Source organism: Chamaea fasciata, unplaced genomic scaffold (genome assembly GCF_029207755.1).
Source record: "Chamaea fasciata isolate MVZ Bird 193981 ecotype frontalis unplaced genomic scaffold, bChaFas1.0.hap1 SCAF_3, whole genome shotgun sequence".
Lineage (NCBI taxonomy): Eukaryota > Metazoa > Chordata > Aves > Passeriformes > Sylviidae > Chamaea > Chamaea fasciata.
This window is the reverse complement of record NW_027094088.1, coordinates 44,407,282-44,427,062: the sequence shown is the minus strand read 5'-3', so window position 1 is coordinate 44,427,062 and position 19,781 is coordinate 44,407,282. Positions and strand designations below refer to the sequence as shown.

Sequence of the window (19,781 nt, the reverse complement as noted above, 5' to 3'; positions counted from 1 at the left end):
ATATTTTTGATACAGTTTAGCATCTACTCAAACATTTGTCTGAATGTGTTACATTGCACCTCTTCTGCGATGTCTATAATGGTGCTCTCCAGATGCATGGAACCATTTGTCTCCCAGGAAGTAACAAAGGAAAATACCTTTGGCAAACTGTTAGCCGGGGTGGTTTTATCCCATGTTCCAGTGGGTCAAATCTGAACTGCGTTTCAGGATATGTACTATATGCAGCTTTCCATGTGGGTGAGTTCCCCTCCTGGCATGTGTGCTCTGCCTGCAGCTGAGGCAGTTTGCCAGTAGCAGTGCCTGCTGGGCTGTGCCCGTACTCCTGAGCGCCTGCTTGGACCATGGTCCCAAAGGCAAAGCAAGGCAAACGCACCCTGCTCTGTTCTCCACACCTTGGCTGAGGGACAGACTCAGGTTTGTGTCCCACGATTGATCGTGTTGGGAATAGCTGAGATTGGCGTATGCCGAGGGAAAACGCCTTATTTGAAGGCTCTGCAGTGCTCCCACCTCCCCTTATTTGCAGTCTCCACTGACACCTGTCCATACTTATGACTGGGTAATTCCCATCACGCAGGAATTTTCCTGTTGGCACAGGGATTGAACTCACTCTCAGGCAGAGTTCCCGGATGCTGTATGCCTCTTGCTGAGTTTCAGTGGCCATGAGTCTCTGAAATAGGCTGGATGATGGATAGGCCTGTTCTGCCCCTCCTGTGTCACTACAGTGCTGCTCTTCTGTGTGAAGGCAGATTGGAAAAGCCACTACAAGTCACGTAGCAGCCACCTGCCCCTTTTCAAGGGTTTGTGTATTCTCTTGGGCTGACCCCATCCCTGAGGGTCACTACCTGTCCTGGCATCCAGCAGGCAAGGCAGGGGCGATTCCTGGTGCATGTGTAAAGACCAACACTTTCCTTCTATTCAGCAGCTGGGCTGCTTGTTTAGCCTTCGGCTGGATGCTGGTGCCAAAAGAGCTGCTTACAGTGGCAGCTCAGAAAGTGCAGGAAATGTGTAAGGAGACAGCCAAAGGCTTGCCAGATTTGCTTCAGCTCGCCTTGAAACTGAGGATCGTGGGAAATCAGTGAGACAGCCTCTCACCACACGCTCATCACAGAATCAGTGAGGGTGGAAAAGACCTCTGAGATCATCAGGTCCAATCTATGACCGAACACCACCACGTCAACTAGACCATGGCACTAAGGACCATGTCCAGTCTTTCCTTAAACCCGGGCACGGTGACTCCACCACGTCCCTGGCAATCCATTCCAACATCTAATCCTTTCTGTGAAGGAATCCCTCCTCATGCTCAACCTCAGCCTGCCCTGGCACAGCTTCAGACTCTGTCCATCTGGTCCTGATGATGGATGTTTCGGGCTGCCGCTGTCCCGTGGCGGCCGGCAGCAGCTCCCAGCCCGCGGGGGGGGTCGGGGGAGGGAGCGGGGGGCGTTCCCGGGAGCAGCTCCCGGCCCCGCGCGTCGGAAGTGACGCGGGCTGAGCCCGTCGCCGCCGCGCTTCGTGCCCGCCATGCGGGGCCGCCGGCGCGGTGCGGGGCCGCGGCACCCGGCGGCGGCCGCGGGGGAGCGGGAGCAGCAGGAGCAGTACGTGGTGGGGCAGGTGTCGGGCAGCCTCGGGACGGCCGCGGCTCCCGCTGCACCCCTCGCTCGCCTCTTCCGCGCCGCCGCCCCGCCGGTGCTGGTGGCCGTGCCGGGGGTGAGTGAGCGAGTGCCGGGGCTGGGCGCTCTAAATAAGTTGCAGCGTGTGAAGTAACTTCAGGGCCTTCTGGAATTTTGTCTTCAAGTCTGTTTCTCTTACCGTTTTTTAAAAAAGGAAAATAAGAAAAGGAAGCGTGCAGAAGAAGGGAATAAAGCGTCAGAAGACCAGAGCTTATCCGTGGTAGAAGAACCCCCGGTAAAAGCAAAGAAGGTTAGAAAAAAGGAACGTTCAGAAGCAGAGAAAAAACTGTCAGAGAGGTGAGTGAGTGACACCGTTTTATAGTAAAATTAAATCCTGTAACATCTACATTAATCCTAATATGCGTTGGATGAAACAAGGAAGTTCTTGTCTGCAATTTGGTGTTTAGGATTAATTTTAGAATTGTGCAGATTTTCTGTAGTTTTCCCCTGAAGGAGGAAGTAGTGCAGCTTCTTGAAACACTAGGTCTGTGAAGTGCAAATGCCCTGCTAGAGAGCCATCAGCTCCAGCGGCTGGAGATGAAGACACATGGATCTAGTTTTCTCTGGCTCGGGAGATGCTTTCTAGCTGTCCTTGGCTTTATCCAGCAGAGGTGGTTTCAGCAGGAGCAAGGCGCCAGGCACAGTGAGCTGTCTGTGTCCCGCCGGGCCTCTGCAGTGACACAGAACCTCTCTGTGACTTGTCTGTTCTCTTAAATGCTTGAAGCGAGGTGCTTCAGAGCAGGCTGGAAGCTGCTCACTCTACAATGCAGTTTGGATAATAAAGCAAACTTGATTGTAGCACAAGGCTAACCCCTCATCCTGTCCCTGGGCCCATGGAATCTGTGTCACTGTGTTGGTGTCTGGAGCCTTCCGGAGGCCCCTTTAGATCTGCTCCTTGTTCCTGCTCTTATGGCAGGTTTGGAGAGGGAGAGACTTGTCAGTGCATGGCAGTATTCCAGAGCTTTGTTCCGAGTCTCCTGCAAACTGAGAAGGATTAAATCCGTTCTAAGTTCCAACATTACACAAAGATGATTCTTTTTCCCTTCAATTTTAGAGGCTATCAAATTATTTCATTCTGAAGTATTTCTGTATTTCTCCTGGTAAATAGTGAATGCAGTGTCCTGTAAACTGCAAATAGTTTTTCATGTTACTAAATGGTCAGATACATTTATTTAATGCAGAATGAACAAAATAATGTTTGAAATTTTGGAGTTGAACATAATTTCAAATGTAAGTTAGACTATCTTGGAGGCTTAAGGTCTTTGACCCCCAAGCCCCCTGGTTTTTTCCCCTCAATTGTAACCTGCCTGTTCATTTCTGGTCAGAGAGAACGCTCTGGAGCAGGCAGATGAAGAGGAAGATCAGAAATTGTTTCAAAACAAAGTGAAGCAAAAGAAAAAGGCTTCTCAAGCCATCACCAAAAGTGTTGTAAATTCAGCTACGGGTGCTACTGCAAAACGGCAGAAGAGAAAAAGGGTGGCTGATGAAGCAGCAGACAGAAGAACGGTGTTTGTTGGAAACTTGCCTGTCAGCTGTACTGGTCAGGTACGCGGCTGGGTTCTGTCCACTAAAGGAATGAAAGGAGTTGCAGCAGTCCTCAGTTTGAGGGGATGTTTCCAGCTAGGAAGTCATACACACTTGTAATTGGAACTGCTTTTGGGAAAGCAGGAAATGGTTCTTGTTCTCAGAAACCACTAGAGACAGTCTCAGATTTCCTGAGCTGGCCTTCCTGCAGCAGTACATGCAGTGTCTCTTTTTTGAGTAGAATTGGTCAGTTCCTTCTCAATGAAAAAATGACTGAATAAAGGAGAACTGCACTTACAAAGTTACTCTGCTTCTAATTTTGTATGCAAACTGTGCTTCAGATTGTTACAGAAAACATGTTAAATTCTTGCTTTCTTCTGCAGTAAGAGGCATGACTTCAGTTTTGACAATCTGTAGAAGAAGAAGCTGCTACAAAAACACAGAAATAGTTACAAATTACTTGATTTTTTTTAGTAGCCCGTTAAGGGGCCTCCTATAAGTAAAAGGAAAATAGTGTAAGAACAGCATTACTTATAAATACTAAAAAATAATTCTCATTACCAGGTTGAAAAGTGTACTGAGTGTTTGCAATATCATCTGTTTAGGTGCTGAAATCTCTTTTTAAGAAGTATGGGCAGATCCAATCCATTCGCTTCCGGTCTCTGGTATGCTATTTCCTTTAATGTTATTTAACAAAAATATTTGTTGATGTTAAAGGGCAGTAGTATTAGTAAGGCTTGTACCTTCATTAGTTCAGAAGTGGTTTGGGATATCTGGGTTTTGTTATTAGAAGAAGCCTTGGAGATGTTAGCCCAGGAGCACCACAGCTGCATTTTTCCTGCAGGAGCAGCTGATCCAGGATCAGAGCTTTATGTTCTCTGAAAGAGGAATTCCTTTGTTATTGCTGGTGTGGCTGAGGCATTGCTCAGTTGTTTTTAAATCATAGTAGCAAAGACACATTATTGTGAATCAGGGTAGTCACTAAAACAGTTGACAATAACCCTCTTGGAACTCAAGAAATGTGTCAGACAAAGTCAAGGCAAGCTCTTTAACTCTGAGGGTCTTTTAGACCATCTCTAGATCCAGCCACTTCTGTCATTTGCTCACTGTACTGGCTAGTTTGCTCTGGCTGGCCCCTGCTTGAATTCATCTTCATCTTACAGAAAAACCTCTTTGTGATACGTTGACCCTAGGCCCACCTAACTCAAGCTCTTTTTATCTTTAAGATTCCAGCAGAAGATACTGTATCCAAAAAGGTGGCAGCAATCAAGTAGGTTCCCCTTGTGAATTTTGTGTATTTTTCAATGCCTAAACAATGTTTAAGTGTTGGTCATTGAAAGTTTGTCTGTATTAGGTCTTTTTTACGTATTTTGTGTTTCTTTGTCTTTTGTCATTACCTCTGTGTGCACTAAGTTTACTGAACAAGTAATAAACAATTATATGCCATGTATACTTGTAATTTTTTATGTGAGGTTGCATTTCTTTTATTTTAGGAAGGTGGAAGATGCTAAAAGTCTTTAATTTCTTCTGATACGTTTATGAGCTGAGGAGGCTTGCTCAGGGTGCATATATGGGCTGAACAGGATCTACAATGGGACTCCCTTGCATGTACAGGGGTAGCTTGACCTGTAAGGGAAATGAAGTTGTTAGTGTGCACAGAACAAGCAGAGGCATGAATGAGTTCAGCAAGAAGTGCCTGTGCACTGCACAGCATCAGCAGGATTTAAGCAGTAATGTGTCCTTTTCCCATTCCAGGCATAAGGTGCACCCAAATGCAAAATTCATCAACGCTTACGTGGTCTTTAAGGAAGAAAGTGATGCCCAGAAGGCTCTGAAGGAGTAAGTCTCAGTTTTGTTCCTCATTCCCCGTTGAAGAGGTAGTTCAGGTAGATTTATTGCTAAATTTAAACAACCTCCCCTCTTTTGGTTGAATCAGAATTAAGCGTTGTTCAAACTTAAAAATAACTTTGCTTTTGCAATGCTGCTATGCAGTGACATTGTCGATTAAGTAATGGTTATTTCACTTTTAAAACCTTTTGCTTTTGACCACAAAAGGAATGGAACAGAAATTGCTAGTGGATTTCACATCAGAGTTGACACTGCATCTAAAACCAGTTCGGTGAGTAAGATGTGTGGCTAGAAATTCTCTTTTCTGGTTTGGTTGTGGGGTTTTTATTGTTTTTGTTGGTTTGGTTTGGTTTTATTCTGTAGCAAATAACTTACTGTCCTGTCTCTCTTGTTTCCTTTAGCATGACAATAAACGATCTGTATTCTTGGGAAATCTTCCATATGGTAAGTCTGAAATGGATTGTTATGCATCATTAATTTGCATTTATGGAATGGTTGACATTAGGCTTTTTATTTCTTGGTATTAGGTGGATAAATACCTTTTGCTGAGGGTAATTTTTATTTGTTAATTGAAACAACCAAAGAGGTTCTAAGTTTCTGTCCAGTTCTGCACTTTGATTGTTTCCTTTATTGTTGGTAGCACTGAAAGCACTTTTAGTTCTTGCTTCATGTTTTTTAAATAAATGTGATTATGTTGCATAGGCCATGGCTTTCTAAACTGCTCAAGGATTACCAAATACCTGTTTGTGAACCAATTCAAGTGATGGACAGTGATGGCTTCTCCTTTTGCTGCTTTCTGTGAACCACAGGCTGAGTGGCTCTGTCCGGGCAGGCTAAAAGTGGGATTTGATGATCCTTGTGGACCAGTTTCAACTCAGAATATTCTGTGATTCTGTGATTTGCTGTGCTCTGAAATTACTGCATCAGCTTGTACCTTTCTCAGCATGTCTAGGTCCCATTGCTGTAGTTTAACCCATACTGTTGAGTTCAGCCCCTCCCCTCAGCAGAGAGATGTTTATATCTGTGTCAGAGGATTCCATGAAGCGTACCTATACAAGAAAAGAAAATTACCTGTATTTTTGCCATGGCACATCACATTTGTCTACCTATGCATGAGATGGAGATAGGCTCATACACCCAGCCATTATCAGAATAACTGCATAGCAGCTGTGGTTGGAAACTGTAAATCCCTTCTTCCCCATTCAACTAAAATTCATGGCTCAGTCAATGAGCAGTTGAAGAACGGCCAGCTCAAGCTCATTATTATCAGCATTAATTCTTAGAAAGAAATTCTGGCATAAGGAGGAGCTACAAAAATGTATAGCAGGATTCTTAATTTATACTATGTTCCAAGCATAAATGAAATCATTTGAAAAATCTATTTCGGTCTTTGCCTTAGTTCTTTGTGACTTATATTGTACTCTTCAGAGCTGGAGAAGCAGTAACTGTCAGAGCAAATAGCCCTTTATAAAGTCTGCGTTGTCACCTTGCTGGGATTTTTTTGGACCACTGATACTTGTCGACCAATCCATATTCCATATTTTTTGTGTCCCTGAATGGGTACGTGTGAAATAACTGGCTGTGTGCCTTTCAATGCCGTGTGTCTCCCTGAAGAGACATCTGTTCTGTTGTGTTGCCTGCAGACATCCGCGACGATGCCGTGCGGGAGCACTTCCATGTTTGCGGGGACATCGTGGGAGTGCGAGTGGTGAGGGACAGGAGCACGGGCCTGGGGAAGGGCTTTGGCTACGTCCTCTTTGAGGTACGTGCTCCAGGGCACGGGCAGTTCTCCAAAACCTGAACTGGGGTCTGCCTTTAGAGCATTTTCATTTTCTTTTTAGTAATTCTTTGAGGTTTGTACGTGTGTATGTATGAAGTTAAATGGTAGCTTTGTTGTGTATGGTGAAAGCAGCTTGGAAGACTGATTCTTTGTATCTGTGGAAGCAGATGCAAACCCAAATATTTTAGGTTTTGTATGCACTGGGGTGAAAGAAATGACTTTACCTTAAAGACTTGAGGGACAGATGAGTTAATTTGGTGTAACTTCAATGTTCTCCTGTTTCTTATGTGTCAAAATGTGAGTGGAATTCTTTCCTGCAGCTGGTTTGCGTACTGGTTCTCCACTTTTGATTCAGTACAACTTCCTTTCTCATGCCAGTCTCCCACCTTCATTTTCCTTAGTTCATTTCCTGCAGCCCAGTGCCTTTTTTCCCAATTTTTTTCTTGTCTCTCTCTGCCTCAGACTTTAGCATCTCATTGTTAGCTGTTTCGTAGCCTGTTTTCAAGTGTCTGTGCCTTAGCGTGTGGGCTGTGTGGGGGTGCTGGTGTTCCTGAGCAGAGATGTTGTGTCATTCCCTAAATAGTGGGGTTTGAGTGCTCTGCATTGTAAAATCCTGCTTACCAATTTTAAGGACAGGTAGCTGTTCTTTTGAAAGCACTCAGCTGGAAGTAATGCCGCCTTTAAAGTGGCTGTCTGGTTTTGCAGAACACAGATGCTGTACATCTGGCTCTGAAACTCAACAACTCTGTTCTGATGGGAAGAAAGATACGAGTGCAGCGCGTAGCGGACAAGAAGAAGGCACAGAAAAGTCCAGGCCAGTCTCGTGCTCCCAAGGACAGAATTGATAAGAAGAAAAAAGAAAAGAGCTGCTCTAACGATTCTTTTGTTGGTGAAAAAGCGACCCCATTAAAGAAGAGCACGAAACCAAAAAGACTCAAAACTACTCCTAGGAATAAGGCTGGGAAAAACAAAAAATCCTTTGATAAAAATCAATCCAGTAAAAATGCTAATTAGTGTTATGAAGATGGATATTTATGAGAGTGTTTTTTATATGTGAGTGTGTCATAAATTTTGTTTGCTAATACAACTGTTGTCCTTGGTGTTTGCTCTGGGGCATTTGGCTTCTCCCAGAAGGCAGTGGAAGGTCCTGCATGATTTTATTCCTGTATTCCAGGAATCTTTCCAGCTCAGGTCTTGTTGCAGAGGGTAACTGTGAATTCTTTGGGGGTTTTTTTGGAGTTGTGTAGGGTTACCCACAATGGCTATAGAAAAAAGTGACTCACATTCAGACTGGGTCTGTGATGAAATAGGAATCATGACCTTGATTTGGGTGGCTTCTTTGTTGTGCAGAGAAGGGCAGTGGACCTGGTAAAAGGTCTGGGAGCACAGGTCTTAGGACGAGTGGCTGGGGGAGCTGGGGATTGAGAGCCTGGAGAAAAGGAAGCTCAGGGATGGCCCTATCACTCTACAACTCCCTGAAAGGAAGCTGTAGCCAGGTGGAGGCCGGTCTCTTCTCCCAGGCAGCAAGGGACAGGATGACACCGCAAAGCCGAAAGCTGTGCCAGGGGAGGTTTAGGTTGTACATCAGGGGAAATTCCTTCACAGACAGGATGATTAGACATCGGGATGGGTTGCCCAGGGAGGTGGTGGAGTCACCATCACTGGAGGTGTTTAAGGGAAGCCTGGACGTGGCACTGAGTGCCATGGTCTGGTTGACAGGGTGGTGTTGGGTCAGAGGCCGGACGCGGCCATCCCGGGGGCTCTTTCCCGGGATCCCGTTTCCCGCCCCCGCAGCCCCCCACGGCCCTGGCGGGCAGGCGCCTCGGCCCAGGCCACGCCCCTCGGGCCGCGCATGCGCCCCGGCCCCGGGCGCAGGCAGTGCGGGGGGCGCCCCGCGCCGCCGCGGGCTGATGACGCGAGCGGAAGCGCGGAGGGGTCCTTTCGCTGTGCCCGCTCGCCCCAAGGTGCCTGCGGAGCTCGGCGCGGGCCGCGCGGCGGGAGCGGCGCGGGGGCGGCGGCGGCGCCATGATGGTGGGCAGGACCAGCGCCATCGCCGCGGGGCTCTGCGGGGCGCTCTTCATCGGCTACTGCATCTACTTCGACCGCAAGAGGCGGAGCGACCCCAATTTCAAGAACCGGCTGCGGGAGCGTGAGTGTCCCGGGGCGGGGGCCCCGTCCCCTTTCCTCCCGTCCCGCCCCGTCCCATCCCATCCCATCCCGTCCCGTCCCTTCCCGCCGTCGCGCCCTTCCCTCGGTGATCCCCCGTTGCTCCCCCTCGCTCACCCGCCCGGCCGGGGCGCGGGAAGGCAGCACCTGCTGTGGCCGCAGCGCCCCCTCCGCCCCAGGCCCCGCGGCTTTGCGGCCTCTCACCGAGACCGGGGCCGGGGCACGGGGCCACAGAACCGTCAAAACGGCGGGAAGGTGCCTTCGAGTCCCGTCCAGCCACCCGCCTGGCATCGCCCGGCGCCAGACACAATCCCCTCGTGAGCATCCCCCGGGATCGTGACTCCACCACCTCCCCGGGCAGCCCATTCCAATACCTGGCCACCCGAATGGTGGGAAAGATTGTTTCCAGTGTCTCATCTCCCACGTCTCAGCTTAAGGCCATTTTCTCTGGTCAGTGAGAGCACTGCAAGGATGGCAGAAGAGACTGATCCCCACCTCTCTGCAGCCTCCTTTCGAGGGGTTCTAGACAGGGTCAGCCCATCCGAGCGTTTGCTGTAGGTGTTGGGTATCCTGTGGTTTCTGTCTGCGCTTGGTTCACATTCACCTCCCCCCCCTGCCTTTTCTCTTGTCCAGTCTTGCTCTCCCACAGGCTCAGCAGTGCTCTTATAGCCACCACATTCACGTGGTGACACTTCTTTCTTTTTTTGTGGTTTGGAAGATGAGCAGGTAAAACAGCGTGACCTCTTCCAGTGAAGTTGTTGCTGTGCTGAGGCAGGGGTTTGTGTCAGCTCTCAGGTATTTCATCAGGCTGCATTCTAAACCCTCCTGGCAGCCCTGTCATTGGCTTCCAGGATAAGAACGAATGCCAGAGAAAACTGTTGATTAATCCAAGATGTAGAGCTCTTCTCCCATAGCTCTTCATTATTTCACGTCTTCAACATTTATTTAAACATTTTAATGATCAGTGAGGGTTTTAAATGCAGTAGTAGGCTTCCGTACTGAAGGATCTCAAATGAATCATGAGCAATAAGGTGATACTTTTTATACTGAGTTATTTCTCTCAGGGTAATAAGTTTATTATTCCTTTGGTAACTAATCTGAAGATAAGAAGTTATCATTAAGATAAATTTTCCTGGCAAGTAAACATGGTGTGATCAGCAGTTTCATGGATGGAAAAGTCAATAACTAGACTGCTTGAAAATGAGTATTTACCTGATAGCATTAAAATGGAGCTTAACAGCTTTGGTTCTGCCTTCATGGATGGAATTTGCCTGGCCAGTGTTGTTGCTTAGCAGTGCATTAATTCTGTTTTCCCGAGTTTCCTCCACAGCAAATGATGTCTGTCAGATATTTCAGCTTCAGGCCCTCGCTCCTGTGTGTAGGATTTTGGGCACATACCCTCTTATGTGTGTTCCCAAGTCTTTTTTTCCCTGCAGTGCAAGCCATTAATTGGGAAATTTTAGTGCAGTTAACTGGTGTGTGCTTGTTTTGCACAAGCAAACTTGATTTTCAGCCATATAACCAGGCATGAGGTATTTTTTAAAATGCCAGATATGCAGTAGGAGAAGCACCGAATTACGTAAGGTTTTTGCAGAAACACCAAAAATGATTTTTGGATTCCTGGTTTCCATAATCTGAGCCTCCGTCCAGTCATGTTCTGAATAAACCTTAGAACTGCTCCAATTAAGAACTGACATGAACTCTGAAGTGGAAAACAAATGCGTTTCGGTTTGCTGGGAGGTGGCAGCTGTCCTTTGGGGGGGACTTCATTGTAGCACTTACAGTCCTTGCATGTGATGCATTGGTCTATATTTAGTTGTAAGGCTTTAGTTAATTTGGTTGGGGGTTTTTTTTCTGTTAGTGTAACAGATTATTTCGTATGGTTGCTTCAGCAGTGGTGCCAGGGATCTGGCTATTACCCCATTTTTACTGTTGGTAGACAGGCAGGCTTGGGCTGTAAAATACTTGACCAGGAAAGGTTCGGTGCAGCAGCCAGCTGCAGTTCTCTATGTAAAGATGTTCCATGTGTTGTGCAGTGGTGGGGGTATGGGGTGGAAAGCTTGGAGAAACCACCTTTATAGCACATCTTTTCCAGTAACCTTCTTAGGATAAGATCCTTTTTTCAGCCTCTGGGATGCAGTGCCACCAGAATTTGGGAAGGACGGGAGACCTGACATGTCAGTTGTATTTGGTCAAGCACATGCTGACAAATAAGGAAATGTTTTGGTTTTTTTTTTTTCCCTCCCAGTTACACTGCACATCTCTGTGTGCTGTGTTTGGGCCAAAATTTACATTGCAAAGGTCTGTCATAAAAATGAGATGGCCAGATTTAGGTTTCCGGGAAAAAACTTTCCTGGAAGTTTCTGGAAGGCTTATAGAACACTGGACTTTGATTTTCCAGATGTTTTAATCTTATTTAGCAGGTTTTGTGGGTGGATTTTTCTGTTGGATTTTTTTTTTTTTTAAGGTCTTGTTTTTGCTAGTTCGGGGGCATGTCCATATTTAGTATTGGGACCAAAAGATAGCAAAGCTGTAAACATCTGTAGCTGCTGAGCTTCCCTGGCTGTATTTTGTGAACAAAATACTTCAGGTGTGTTTACTATTTGCCTAAATATTTATTACTATAAAATAGAAGTGCTCTGCTTTTAAGTATAGACACAGATGTCTTTGTTCAGAGACAGGCATAATTTCTGGCCACGCTGAGTTTTGCCCAAGAGCACCTTTTGCGTGAACAGCAGAGTGAGAGGAGGGTGGGAGCTGAACATGCAAATGGCTTTTTTGGGTTTTCTGCTCCTTTGTGGGACTGGTTGGGAACCTGCGGGGGCTTCTAGGGGCCTTTCCAACCCATTCCAGCAGGACAGGTCACCCACTGGATCTCCTTTGAAACTTGTACCCTTGTACAGGAGCTGTGCCTGGAGGAGCTGCACTTTGGCTTTGTGCTCTGGATGCATGCACTGCATTTCTGTGGTAATGGATTCATTCTGGGAAAGATTGCCTTTCCCTTTTCAAAATGTGATTATCTCTTTAGAATAGAGAGAAGTGTTTCATTTTTGTGGAGGTCCTTGAGGGAAAACAAACTTGGGGGATTTTTTACGTATGGGGTGGGGCTTTTTGTTTGTTTGTTCTGAGTTTTTTTACCCCTCAAAGCCATTGCTTTTTGCTTGCCATATTACAGATTTAACTTTTGGTTGTTACTGCAAAGATACTTTGAACCTAGTATTTCTTCCCAACCAGTATGGGAAGAATTCATAAGTATCCTTTAGAGTTACTTGGGTTTTGTAGTTGTTTTAGCTAGTGAACTTTTAAAGAGCCAGTAAAAAAGTAATAAGAAGAGAAAAAAAAAGTTCCTTAGTAGTCAGACTTGAAAGATTTGGTAGATCATTTTTCAGTTTAAAAAGCTTGGTGATTCTTCATATTCCTTCACTATTTTCGGATTAAAGTATATGATTTCAGGTCTGTGTGATCAGTGGTGAAGAGCTTTCATTAGTTCCAGTTACCAGCATGTCTTTTGTTTTGTTCTTTATTTCAGAATGCTTAATCTGATGAATGATACCTTTTATTATATTTTAAGAAGAAGGTATCATAGTTATGCCAGGAAAACACAGTTTTCTCCTCAAAATGATGTGCAAATATTAAGCTGTTACTCTTTGTGTTTCTTTTTTGTGTTTTTGCTGAATGCACTGCAGCTGTGGTGTGGCTTGTTTTGATAGTAAAACATTTCAAAGACTAAACTTTTTAAAATTTAATCTTCAGGATTGTATCTATTATAAAAATTGTTTGCATGGTAGTGCAATTTAAAGTTCTGTGCAAATAAATGCTTCTGAAAAGAAGTGAGGTAATTGAAGCACTAATTTTCAAGATAAATTCTTTAATATTGAAACCCACCAAAATGACAAAGTTGTAGTATACTACAGTTCTATCCAATAATTTTTCCCATCTATAGTGTCAAATTACATACACAGGTCAGTTAGTTGTAGAAATCTAGGTGCTAAGTGTTATTAAGGTGGTGTATTAAGGTAAAAGGGTGTTCCATCTAGTTAGAATGTGAACTCCCTTTCTGTAAAGAACAGTCTTGTCAGTAAATGCCACATGCTAGGTTATCACTATATAGGGAATAGTGTTTCTGACTGTCTCCGTCATGTGGACAATTGAAAATTTTTAATTACTGTGCAAAACTGCTACTCATATTTGGAAGTATTTCCAGCTTGTAAAATCAAAAGAAAATCAGTCAAAAGAAAAATCAGGGCTGTGTGGCAGTTTTTCTTTGTCCGTACAGGAGTTTTCTGAGCCGACGCAGAGGACAAAGAGAGAAAGGACCATGGGCTGTATTCAGAGGTTTTAGTGGTGTAACCTTTTCAGCTGATGAACTGATTACAAAAATGATTACTCTAAAGAAATTGCCAGTGTTAATATAATTATTATTATTGTATGAAGAGTTGCTACTATAAAAATATCTTTAGACCTGCCTAGCTGCATTAAAAGCAACTTTAATTACACTAGTTTTGCTGGGGTGGTACAGCTCCATGTAGCAGACCAACTTTTTGCCTTTAGGTTAGGCAGTTAAATCTGTAGATGTTTGTTCCATCTGTAAATGTTTGCTTTCCTCAGGTTTCAGAAATGTATACTTTAGTATTGCTCTTGCTGAGGGATGTGGAGAAACTGCCACTTATTAACTAGTTCCCAAGTCTTTGCTATAAAGTAGCTGAGAAAGTGCCCTGTGTGTATCTGCTGTGGCCTCCTAAGTTCCCCTTCCTTTGTGGTGCACCATGCACTTCAGAACTAGCTAGCCTTGACTTACAGACAGTTCTTCTGTGGCTTGTTGTTAGAAGTCAGGTAGATAATTCCTGTATTACTCTGATTCTCTTGCTTCTGTTTGCCTGCAGTGCATGAGGTGTGCTGTGCTGCTGCTGTGCTGCCCTGCACAGCTGGTGTTGGCTGTAGCCACCAGGAGAGGAATTGCCATTTTGGGTTGGTGCTGCTGCCAGCCCTCATTAGACCTCTGAGTGATGCTCTGTTCCACTGAGTGGGTTGCAGTCTTGTGCTCAGTCTTCAATATTTGGAATACATTTCCAGTTTCTTCTTTTGAAGAGGACTTTGATTTGTTCAGGGTTTCAGACTATAGTCTGACGGGCTTCTTAATTGCAAATTGCAAATAAAAGATGTTTTTATTCTTACAGGAAGGAAGAAACAGAAGCTTGCCAAAGAGAGAGCAGGACTTTCCAAGGTAATACTGTGTTCAGTAATGCACTGCTATTTTGAAAGGTGTTTCACTTGTATTATTTGTAAGTTTGACTTAAAGATTTGTCCTGATTCCAGGATTACGAACACTCCTGCAAATATGCAGTCTTTAGGTTTTTCTAATGCTCAGAAATGATTCTATGGTTGTTCCTTTTTTGTGTCAGATAGAGGAGTTGTATTAGAAAGTGCAACATTCACTGCATGATTTGATGGTGTTTTCCCCTTTTTAATATGAACAAGGACTTTTCAGACTTAAAATTATCAATGGGATACACTTATAACTGAACTTGATAGGTTGTTTTGCAATAAGTATTTGATTTCATTTTCATTTTTACTAATGGATCCAGAAAGAAAAGATTTCTCTTAAACAATTACAAGAAATACAATTTTTATAAACACAATGGACCTTAGAATTTATATTTGCTCTTAAATGATGTACTTAATAAACTGAGTAGAGGCATTTCAGGCTCTGTCTCTCCACAGATTTGTGATGCAGTGTTATGAAACCTGAGTCTGACTTTCAAAAACATTCTGTGTACATTTAACTTAGTGGTAACCCTTGGTTTTTTTGCCAACGTCAGTGTAACAATAGGGTTGTGTGCATGTTCAATTTCAGTTGGGAATATTTTCTGCTAACTTTTTATTAGCTGGTGTTAAGAGGCAATTTAACTTTTACTCTGGGTGTTATAGTTGCCTGATCTGAAAGATGCTGAAGCAGTTCAGAAGTTTTTCCTTGAAGAGATTCAGCTTGGAGAGGAATTACTAGCTCAAGGTAATAATTTTTTTTTTTTCCAAAGGGTAGGTTGTAAAATAATTTCTTTCTACCTTTGCTAGAAGATGATTTTTGTACAGGAAGAAATTCTGGGGAGTCATATTCATCTAGGAAACTCTGCTTTTTCGTTTCTATCCTTGTGTGTTCAGAAAGTCCATCAGGGAGGGAGATGAGCTTAGTGTGGATTGATTCACCACAATTTAATCCACTCTTGGTGGATGTCTTATGTAAAATGTGTTACAGTGTGGAAGATGGTTGATTTCAAAGCATTGTGTAATCTGTCACACAGGTGAATATGAAAAAGGTGTTGATCACTTGACCAATGCCATTGCTGTGTGTGGGCAGCCGCAGCAGCTACTACAAGTTCTACAGCAGACTCTTCCACCACCAGTGTTTCAAATGCTTCTAACTAAGCTCCCTACAATAAGCCAGGTATGTGAAACATTCCCTGTTGGTTTGGTATGGAAACAACTGAAATACTTTATCCACTGCACCAGTCTTGAGTATCGAGTTTTGTAATCTGTTGGTTAATGTGTCAGATCAAAAGAAGCTTTTTTTTTTTTTCCACCTGAGATGTTAAAAAGTGGATTTAAAAATCATAATGTAGCATTAGTAGCCATCAGGATAAAATGGAAATACAAAATTTCTCTTGTGTGTAGGGTATGCTAAGCTCTTGAAGTAAAGGCATCTGACCACAGCTCTGACTATAAGTGATCCAATGTTTCCCAAATACAGGTGGGGGGATTGGAAAAACAGTAACTTTATTGCACTGGGTCTTGAGTTTTTGGGTTTTTTTTAAATATACTTACCTACAAGTGTGTGTAAGTGCTGTGAAAGTTCATCAAAATGAATCTGTTGTTTTTGCTACCCTGTTGCTTCTGGGGACAGCTATAGACTATGGACAAGATGTTAACTAGCAGCAGAACCTGTGACAATTTTGGAAGCTTGGGAGTTTCCCTGATGATAAAAGTGTTAGTAGCCCTATATATAAAATGCCCTCCCATTTTAGTCTGAGTACTGAGTAGATAGTGTTGTTAATATGCTGGCAGGTGAGTCTGTTATAAAATAAATGATATGTTTTATATTCTTAGAACTACAAGGGGACTCCCTTACCTGATATAAAGCAGAGATTCAGTGCTAGGAATCAGTTGGCTCTTCTTCCAGCTCAGGCCTGGTTACATTTCAGATTAAGGTCCAGTGGTAACACTGGAAAGTGTCAGGTGCACAAGATGTAACAGTTGGGGAAATGATTGAACAAAAATGTTTCCTAAGAGAATGGTGCCAGAAATCACACAGAGGTCATCACGTGAGGTTGACAGAATATTGTTTATCTGACTTTGGCTTTGTTAGGTATTGCACTGTATGTAATTTCTGTGGAACTGACTTCAAAAACTTAGTCAAATAGATTGCCATTTTTAACTTTAATCAGTTTGTTCAGTAATTACACTGCTTAATGTTCAGTGTAAAATTCCATTGCTTGATAATCAGTTGCCTACTGTCAATTTTATGTAATTGTGAATGAGTTTTTCTCCTTCTTACAGAGAATTGTAAATGCACAGTGCTTGGCTGAAGATGATGTTGAATGAGGTCACACCACAACGGGGGGAAAAAAAGTTTTCTTACCCCAGAAGATGAGCATCAGTAGGGGGATAAAGGGGCAAACATTAGTAGTTAATGGACTGTGTACCACATCGGGTTCTACCAGAGTTAAAATTAACTTTGTGTAGGTGGGTTTCGCAGGATTTTATTTATTATCCCAGTGAAAAGTGTATTTTGATAAGAATTCATTTTATAAATACACTGTGTTGAGTTATCAAAGTATCACTAACGTCATGATTATTAAAATTCGCAGTTGTAATGTTGTACATATACAGACATAAAACTACGACCTATTAAAAACCCAATGCTCATTTTTGAAAAAACGGAAGTTATGGCAATAAAGATTTATCTGCACTTGTGTGTCCCTATAGTACTACTTTAAAATCCAGAATGTTTGGGTGTCAGAGCAAATGATCTAAAAAATGACAACATTAAAATTTATTTTTAATGTTATGGCTGGTCTTCCAATGCTTTTGATTAAGTTTAAAACCTTGTGTAATTTCATGAGAAAATAAATCTATGATCACTTAAACAGTAACAGTTCACCTTAGAAAGAGATGCAAATCACAGTGGTAATAGATGACTGACTGCAGAAAGAATGACAAATCCGTTTCTGTCGGGAACAAAAATATGTAAAGTGATCAAGTCAAAATTACTGGCAAACTTGAAAGCTCTATTAATACAGGTGTCTGAAACAAAGCTGTTTGGAATAGAACCTTGGCAGATTTTAAGAGCACAGGGGTTGGGTTTTTTTTTTTTTTTGGAAAGCCTGAAACTTTGCAAGATAGCTGACACTTCAGTCTGTAGTCTTCAAGATCATAGCAAATGGTTAAGAGTCTTTAAAGGCATTTGCCTTAAGAAAAAAAAAATAACTGCACTGATAAGGTAGGTAAGACAATCATATCCCTGGGATAAATAGCAAAAGCTAATGGAATTAGATGTTGTACAATTTCAGTATGGTGTGGAGAATTTTGCTTTGCCAATGGAAAGGAGACAAATAATATACAGCAGGCTGAAGTGAGTAGAAGTGTACTTAAGAAAGCAAGTTTTTCATGAGTAGGATCTTCTAAATCTCAAAACAGACTGGCTTCTGCTATTCTCTGGGTTTGTGCTATCAGCACTCAGGTAGCAGAAGAAACAATTTACCATGTAGCTTTATCTTTTTGGCACAGTGACAGATTTTTAACTTGAGGATGCTTTGAGGTGTCTGTCAGACCAGCTGACAGTTTGTATTAATGATGCTGCTAGATAAATAGTAATGTACAAGGTGGCATAGTCTCGTTACAAGTGAGGTACTTTGAGAGCACTCTAGCCAGCTCTGTCTCATTTCAGCCTTGTGCAAGTTTCTTCAAAGGCAGATTCTCCTCAGTGGTTCAGAAATTGCCTCACACAGGATTTTTGAGAGGTAAAGTGGATAGTTGATGGTGACCTAGCAGTCAATACCTGAGGTTGGGAGTAGAAATGGCTCTTACTCAGTCATTCTGCCGAGATGGTTTGCCTATAGAATAGGTATTTTCCCCTTAAGCCCTTGAAAACATTATTTCCAAAGATTTGAGGTGCTATTAAAATTTTCTGTAATGTGATAAATATTGAAGTTAGTGACTGGTATCAACAAACATGTCTTAAATGACTGGATGTAGTTCAGTCTTTGTGCTTGAATTGTTTAGGTAGCATAAGGTAAAAGTAAAACGTAGTAGCCATATTCTTCAGGGGACAAGGGCCAGCATGCTCTTTTCCTTCTAATTTATTTTACAGGGACAGAGTTATTTTGCACTTATTAAAAATACTGTGAAATTACAGAAGGTTCTGATTTTAATGAGGCTTTTAAAAGGAGTTTTTCTTTTCCCTTCTAACCCTTATAAGTAAAAAGTAGGAATTCTCAGGTTATGTTGACAGAAGTGCTAGTATATTTACCTTCTGTTTTGCTGGTCACTTCAGCATATCTTTTTAGTTCAGTTTCTAACATTGTTTTAAGGTGAATAAAACTTCCATTCTGCCTTGAAAAACAAACAGCACAAGACAAAAGTAGCACCCTTCTGTCAAACCTGAGCATTTTTCTACACTCTGGTATAATGATGACAATTTGAATTCACACTTTAGCTTACAACAAAGCTCTCCTGAAGTGGGTGTCAGCAAACCTGGGTGTCAGTTCTGATTTTGACGGAAGACTTGGTGACAGTCTGATTATGTCTATAAATGATATTTGCTGTAATAAGCATCACAGACACACATATTGCTCTAACCCTTTTCATTTTCTTGACCCTGAAAAGTTAGATGCAAACAAAATTTAAGATAGCATAGGTTTAAATGTAGCCTTAAATGCAAATTTACTCTAATATCTGTTAACCCAGAGGTACCTGGTTAGTATGCAAGCTCTGATACCTTTTTTGAGTGCCTTGGACTAATAGAGTGGAATGCTGAATCCTTTTAACAAAACTCGAATTTTTTTTCTTCTCCCCAAATGTCCCAGTGAAGCTAATACTGTACAGTTGTGAAGACTTGGAAGATACTGTATAGAATGCAAATTTGCTGTTGCTCCAAGAGTGGCAGGCTGACAGAGGTATAGCTTAATCATGCACAGTCCACAGGTGTTTCAGACTCAAAGACACTGCTTTCAGACACCAGCAAAGTGCAGGTCATCAGAAACGTGGTGGTAACGATGGACGTCCCTGCATCAACAGTAGTAATGCCGTTGCATTAGCTGTGCATAGTGCTGTACGTTTCTTTTCACATGTGCAAATGAAAAAAGTGTGGAAGTGATCCACAATTCCAGTTGTGGATTTGCTGCTATGGAGCACATAGCTGCTGGAGGATAAGATGGGTAATCTTGCTTTACTGCAGGTTAAACTACTAGTCCATCTCCCAGAAAGAGCCATCTTCCCTTCTGTGCTTCTCCAAGAACAAGGAACTTGTTTTCAGCACTAAAAGGATTTCTTATAAAGAAACTGAGAGGTCTGTTAGTTTTGTGTTGGGAAGTCTTCTGTCATCGGTTATGAGCTTCTCGGGCAGCTTTCAGAGAAAAAACCCCACCCAGCTAGTTTCATTATCATGCAGGACTACCTTTGATGTGTCACATTTAAGTTTTCTAGATAATGGAATCAAATCCAAAACCGGAGTGGTCAGGCACACACTGAATCATCTGGTACTAATTTCCTTTCCCTGGGGGCTGACACAATATTATTGTTGC

General features: G+C 43.0%; 2 protein-coding genes and 1 non-coding gene across 3 annotated transcripts; all 3 read left to right on the top strand.

Annotated features, from left to right (window-relative positions):
- The first annotated feature begins 1,497 nt into the window (after positions 1-1,497).
- RBM34 (RNA binding motif protein 34) lies at positions 1,498-7,906 on the top strand. The gene is made up of 10 exons (XM_066178805.1): positions 1,498-1,704; positions 1,822-1,964; positions 2,993-3,212; positions 3,797-3,856; positions 4,418-4,461; positions 4,947-5,030; positions 5,247-5,310; positions 5,441-5,483; positions 6,683-6,801; positions 7,525-7,906. The coding sequence occupies exons 1-10, from the start codon at positions 1,519-1,521 to the stop codon at positions 7,831-7,833; spliced, it is 1,272 nt and encodes a 423-aa protein (XP_066034902.1). The 5' UTR covers positions 1,498-1,518; the 3' UTR covers positions 7,834-7,906.
- Positions 7,907-8,757: 851 nt separating this feature from the next.
- TOMM20 (translocase of outer mitochondrial membrane 20) lies at positions 8,758-16,948 on the top strand. The gene is made up of 5 exons (XM_066178806.1): positions 8,758-8,968; positions 14,163-14,209; positions 14,914-14,995; positions 15,285-15,427; positions 16,537-16,948. Exons 1-5 carry the CDS (start codon positions 8,845-8,847, stop codon positions 16,579-16,581), a joined length of 441 nt encoding a protein of 146 aa, XP_066034903.1. The 5' UTR covers positions 8,758-8,844; the 3' UTR covers positions 16,582-16,948.
- LOC136287952 (small nucleolar RNA SNORA14) lies at positions 9,794-9,928 on the top strand. Its single transcript, XR_010720435.1, has one exon. It is a non-coding gene; the product is annotated as a small nucleolar RNA SNORA14 (small nucleolar RNA).
- Positions 16,949-19,781: the final 2,833 nt, after the last annotated feature.

Excerpts from the sequence above, each read along its gene's own strand:
- RBM34 (XM_066178805.1), top strand. The coding sequence starts at position 1,519 with ATGCGGGGCCGCCGGCGCGGTGCGGGGCCGCGGCACCCGGCGGCGGCC. Across the intron at positions 1,965-2,992 it reads GAGAAAAAACTGTCAGAGAG|AGAGAACGCTCTGGAGCAGG; the intron begins GTGAGTGAGTGA and ends ATTTCTGGTCAG. Across the intron at positions 3,857-4,417 it reads CCATTCGCTTCCGGTCTCTG|ATTCCAGCAGAAGATACTGT; the intron begins GTATGCTATTTC and ends TTTATCTTTAAG.
- TOMM20 (XM_066178806.1), top strand. The coding sequence starts at position 8,845 with ATGATGGTGGGCAGGACCAGCGCCATCGCCGCGGGGCTCTGCGGGGCG. Across the intron at positions 8,969-14,162 it reads CAAGAACCGGCTGCGGGAGC|GAAGGAAGAAACAGAAGCTT; the intron begins GTGAGTGTCCCG and ends TTATTCTTACAG. Across the intron at positions 14,996-15,284 it reads AGAGGAATTACTAGCTCAAG|GTGAATATGAAAAAGGTGTT; the intron begins GTAATAATTTTT and ends TCTGTCACACAG.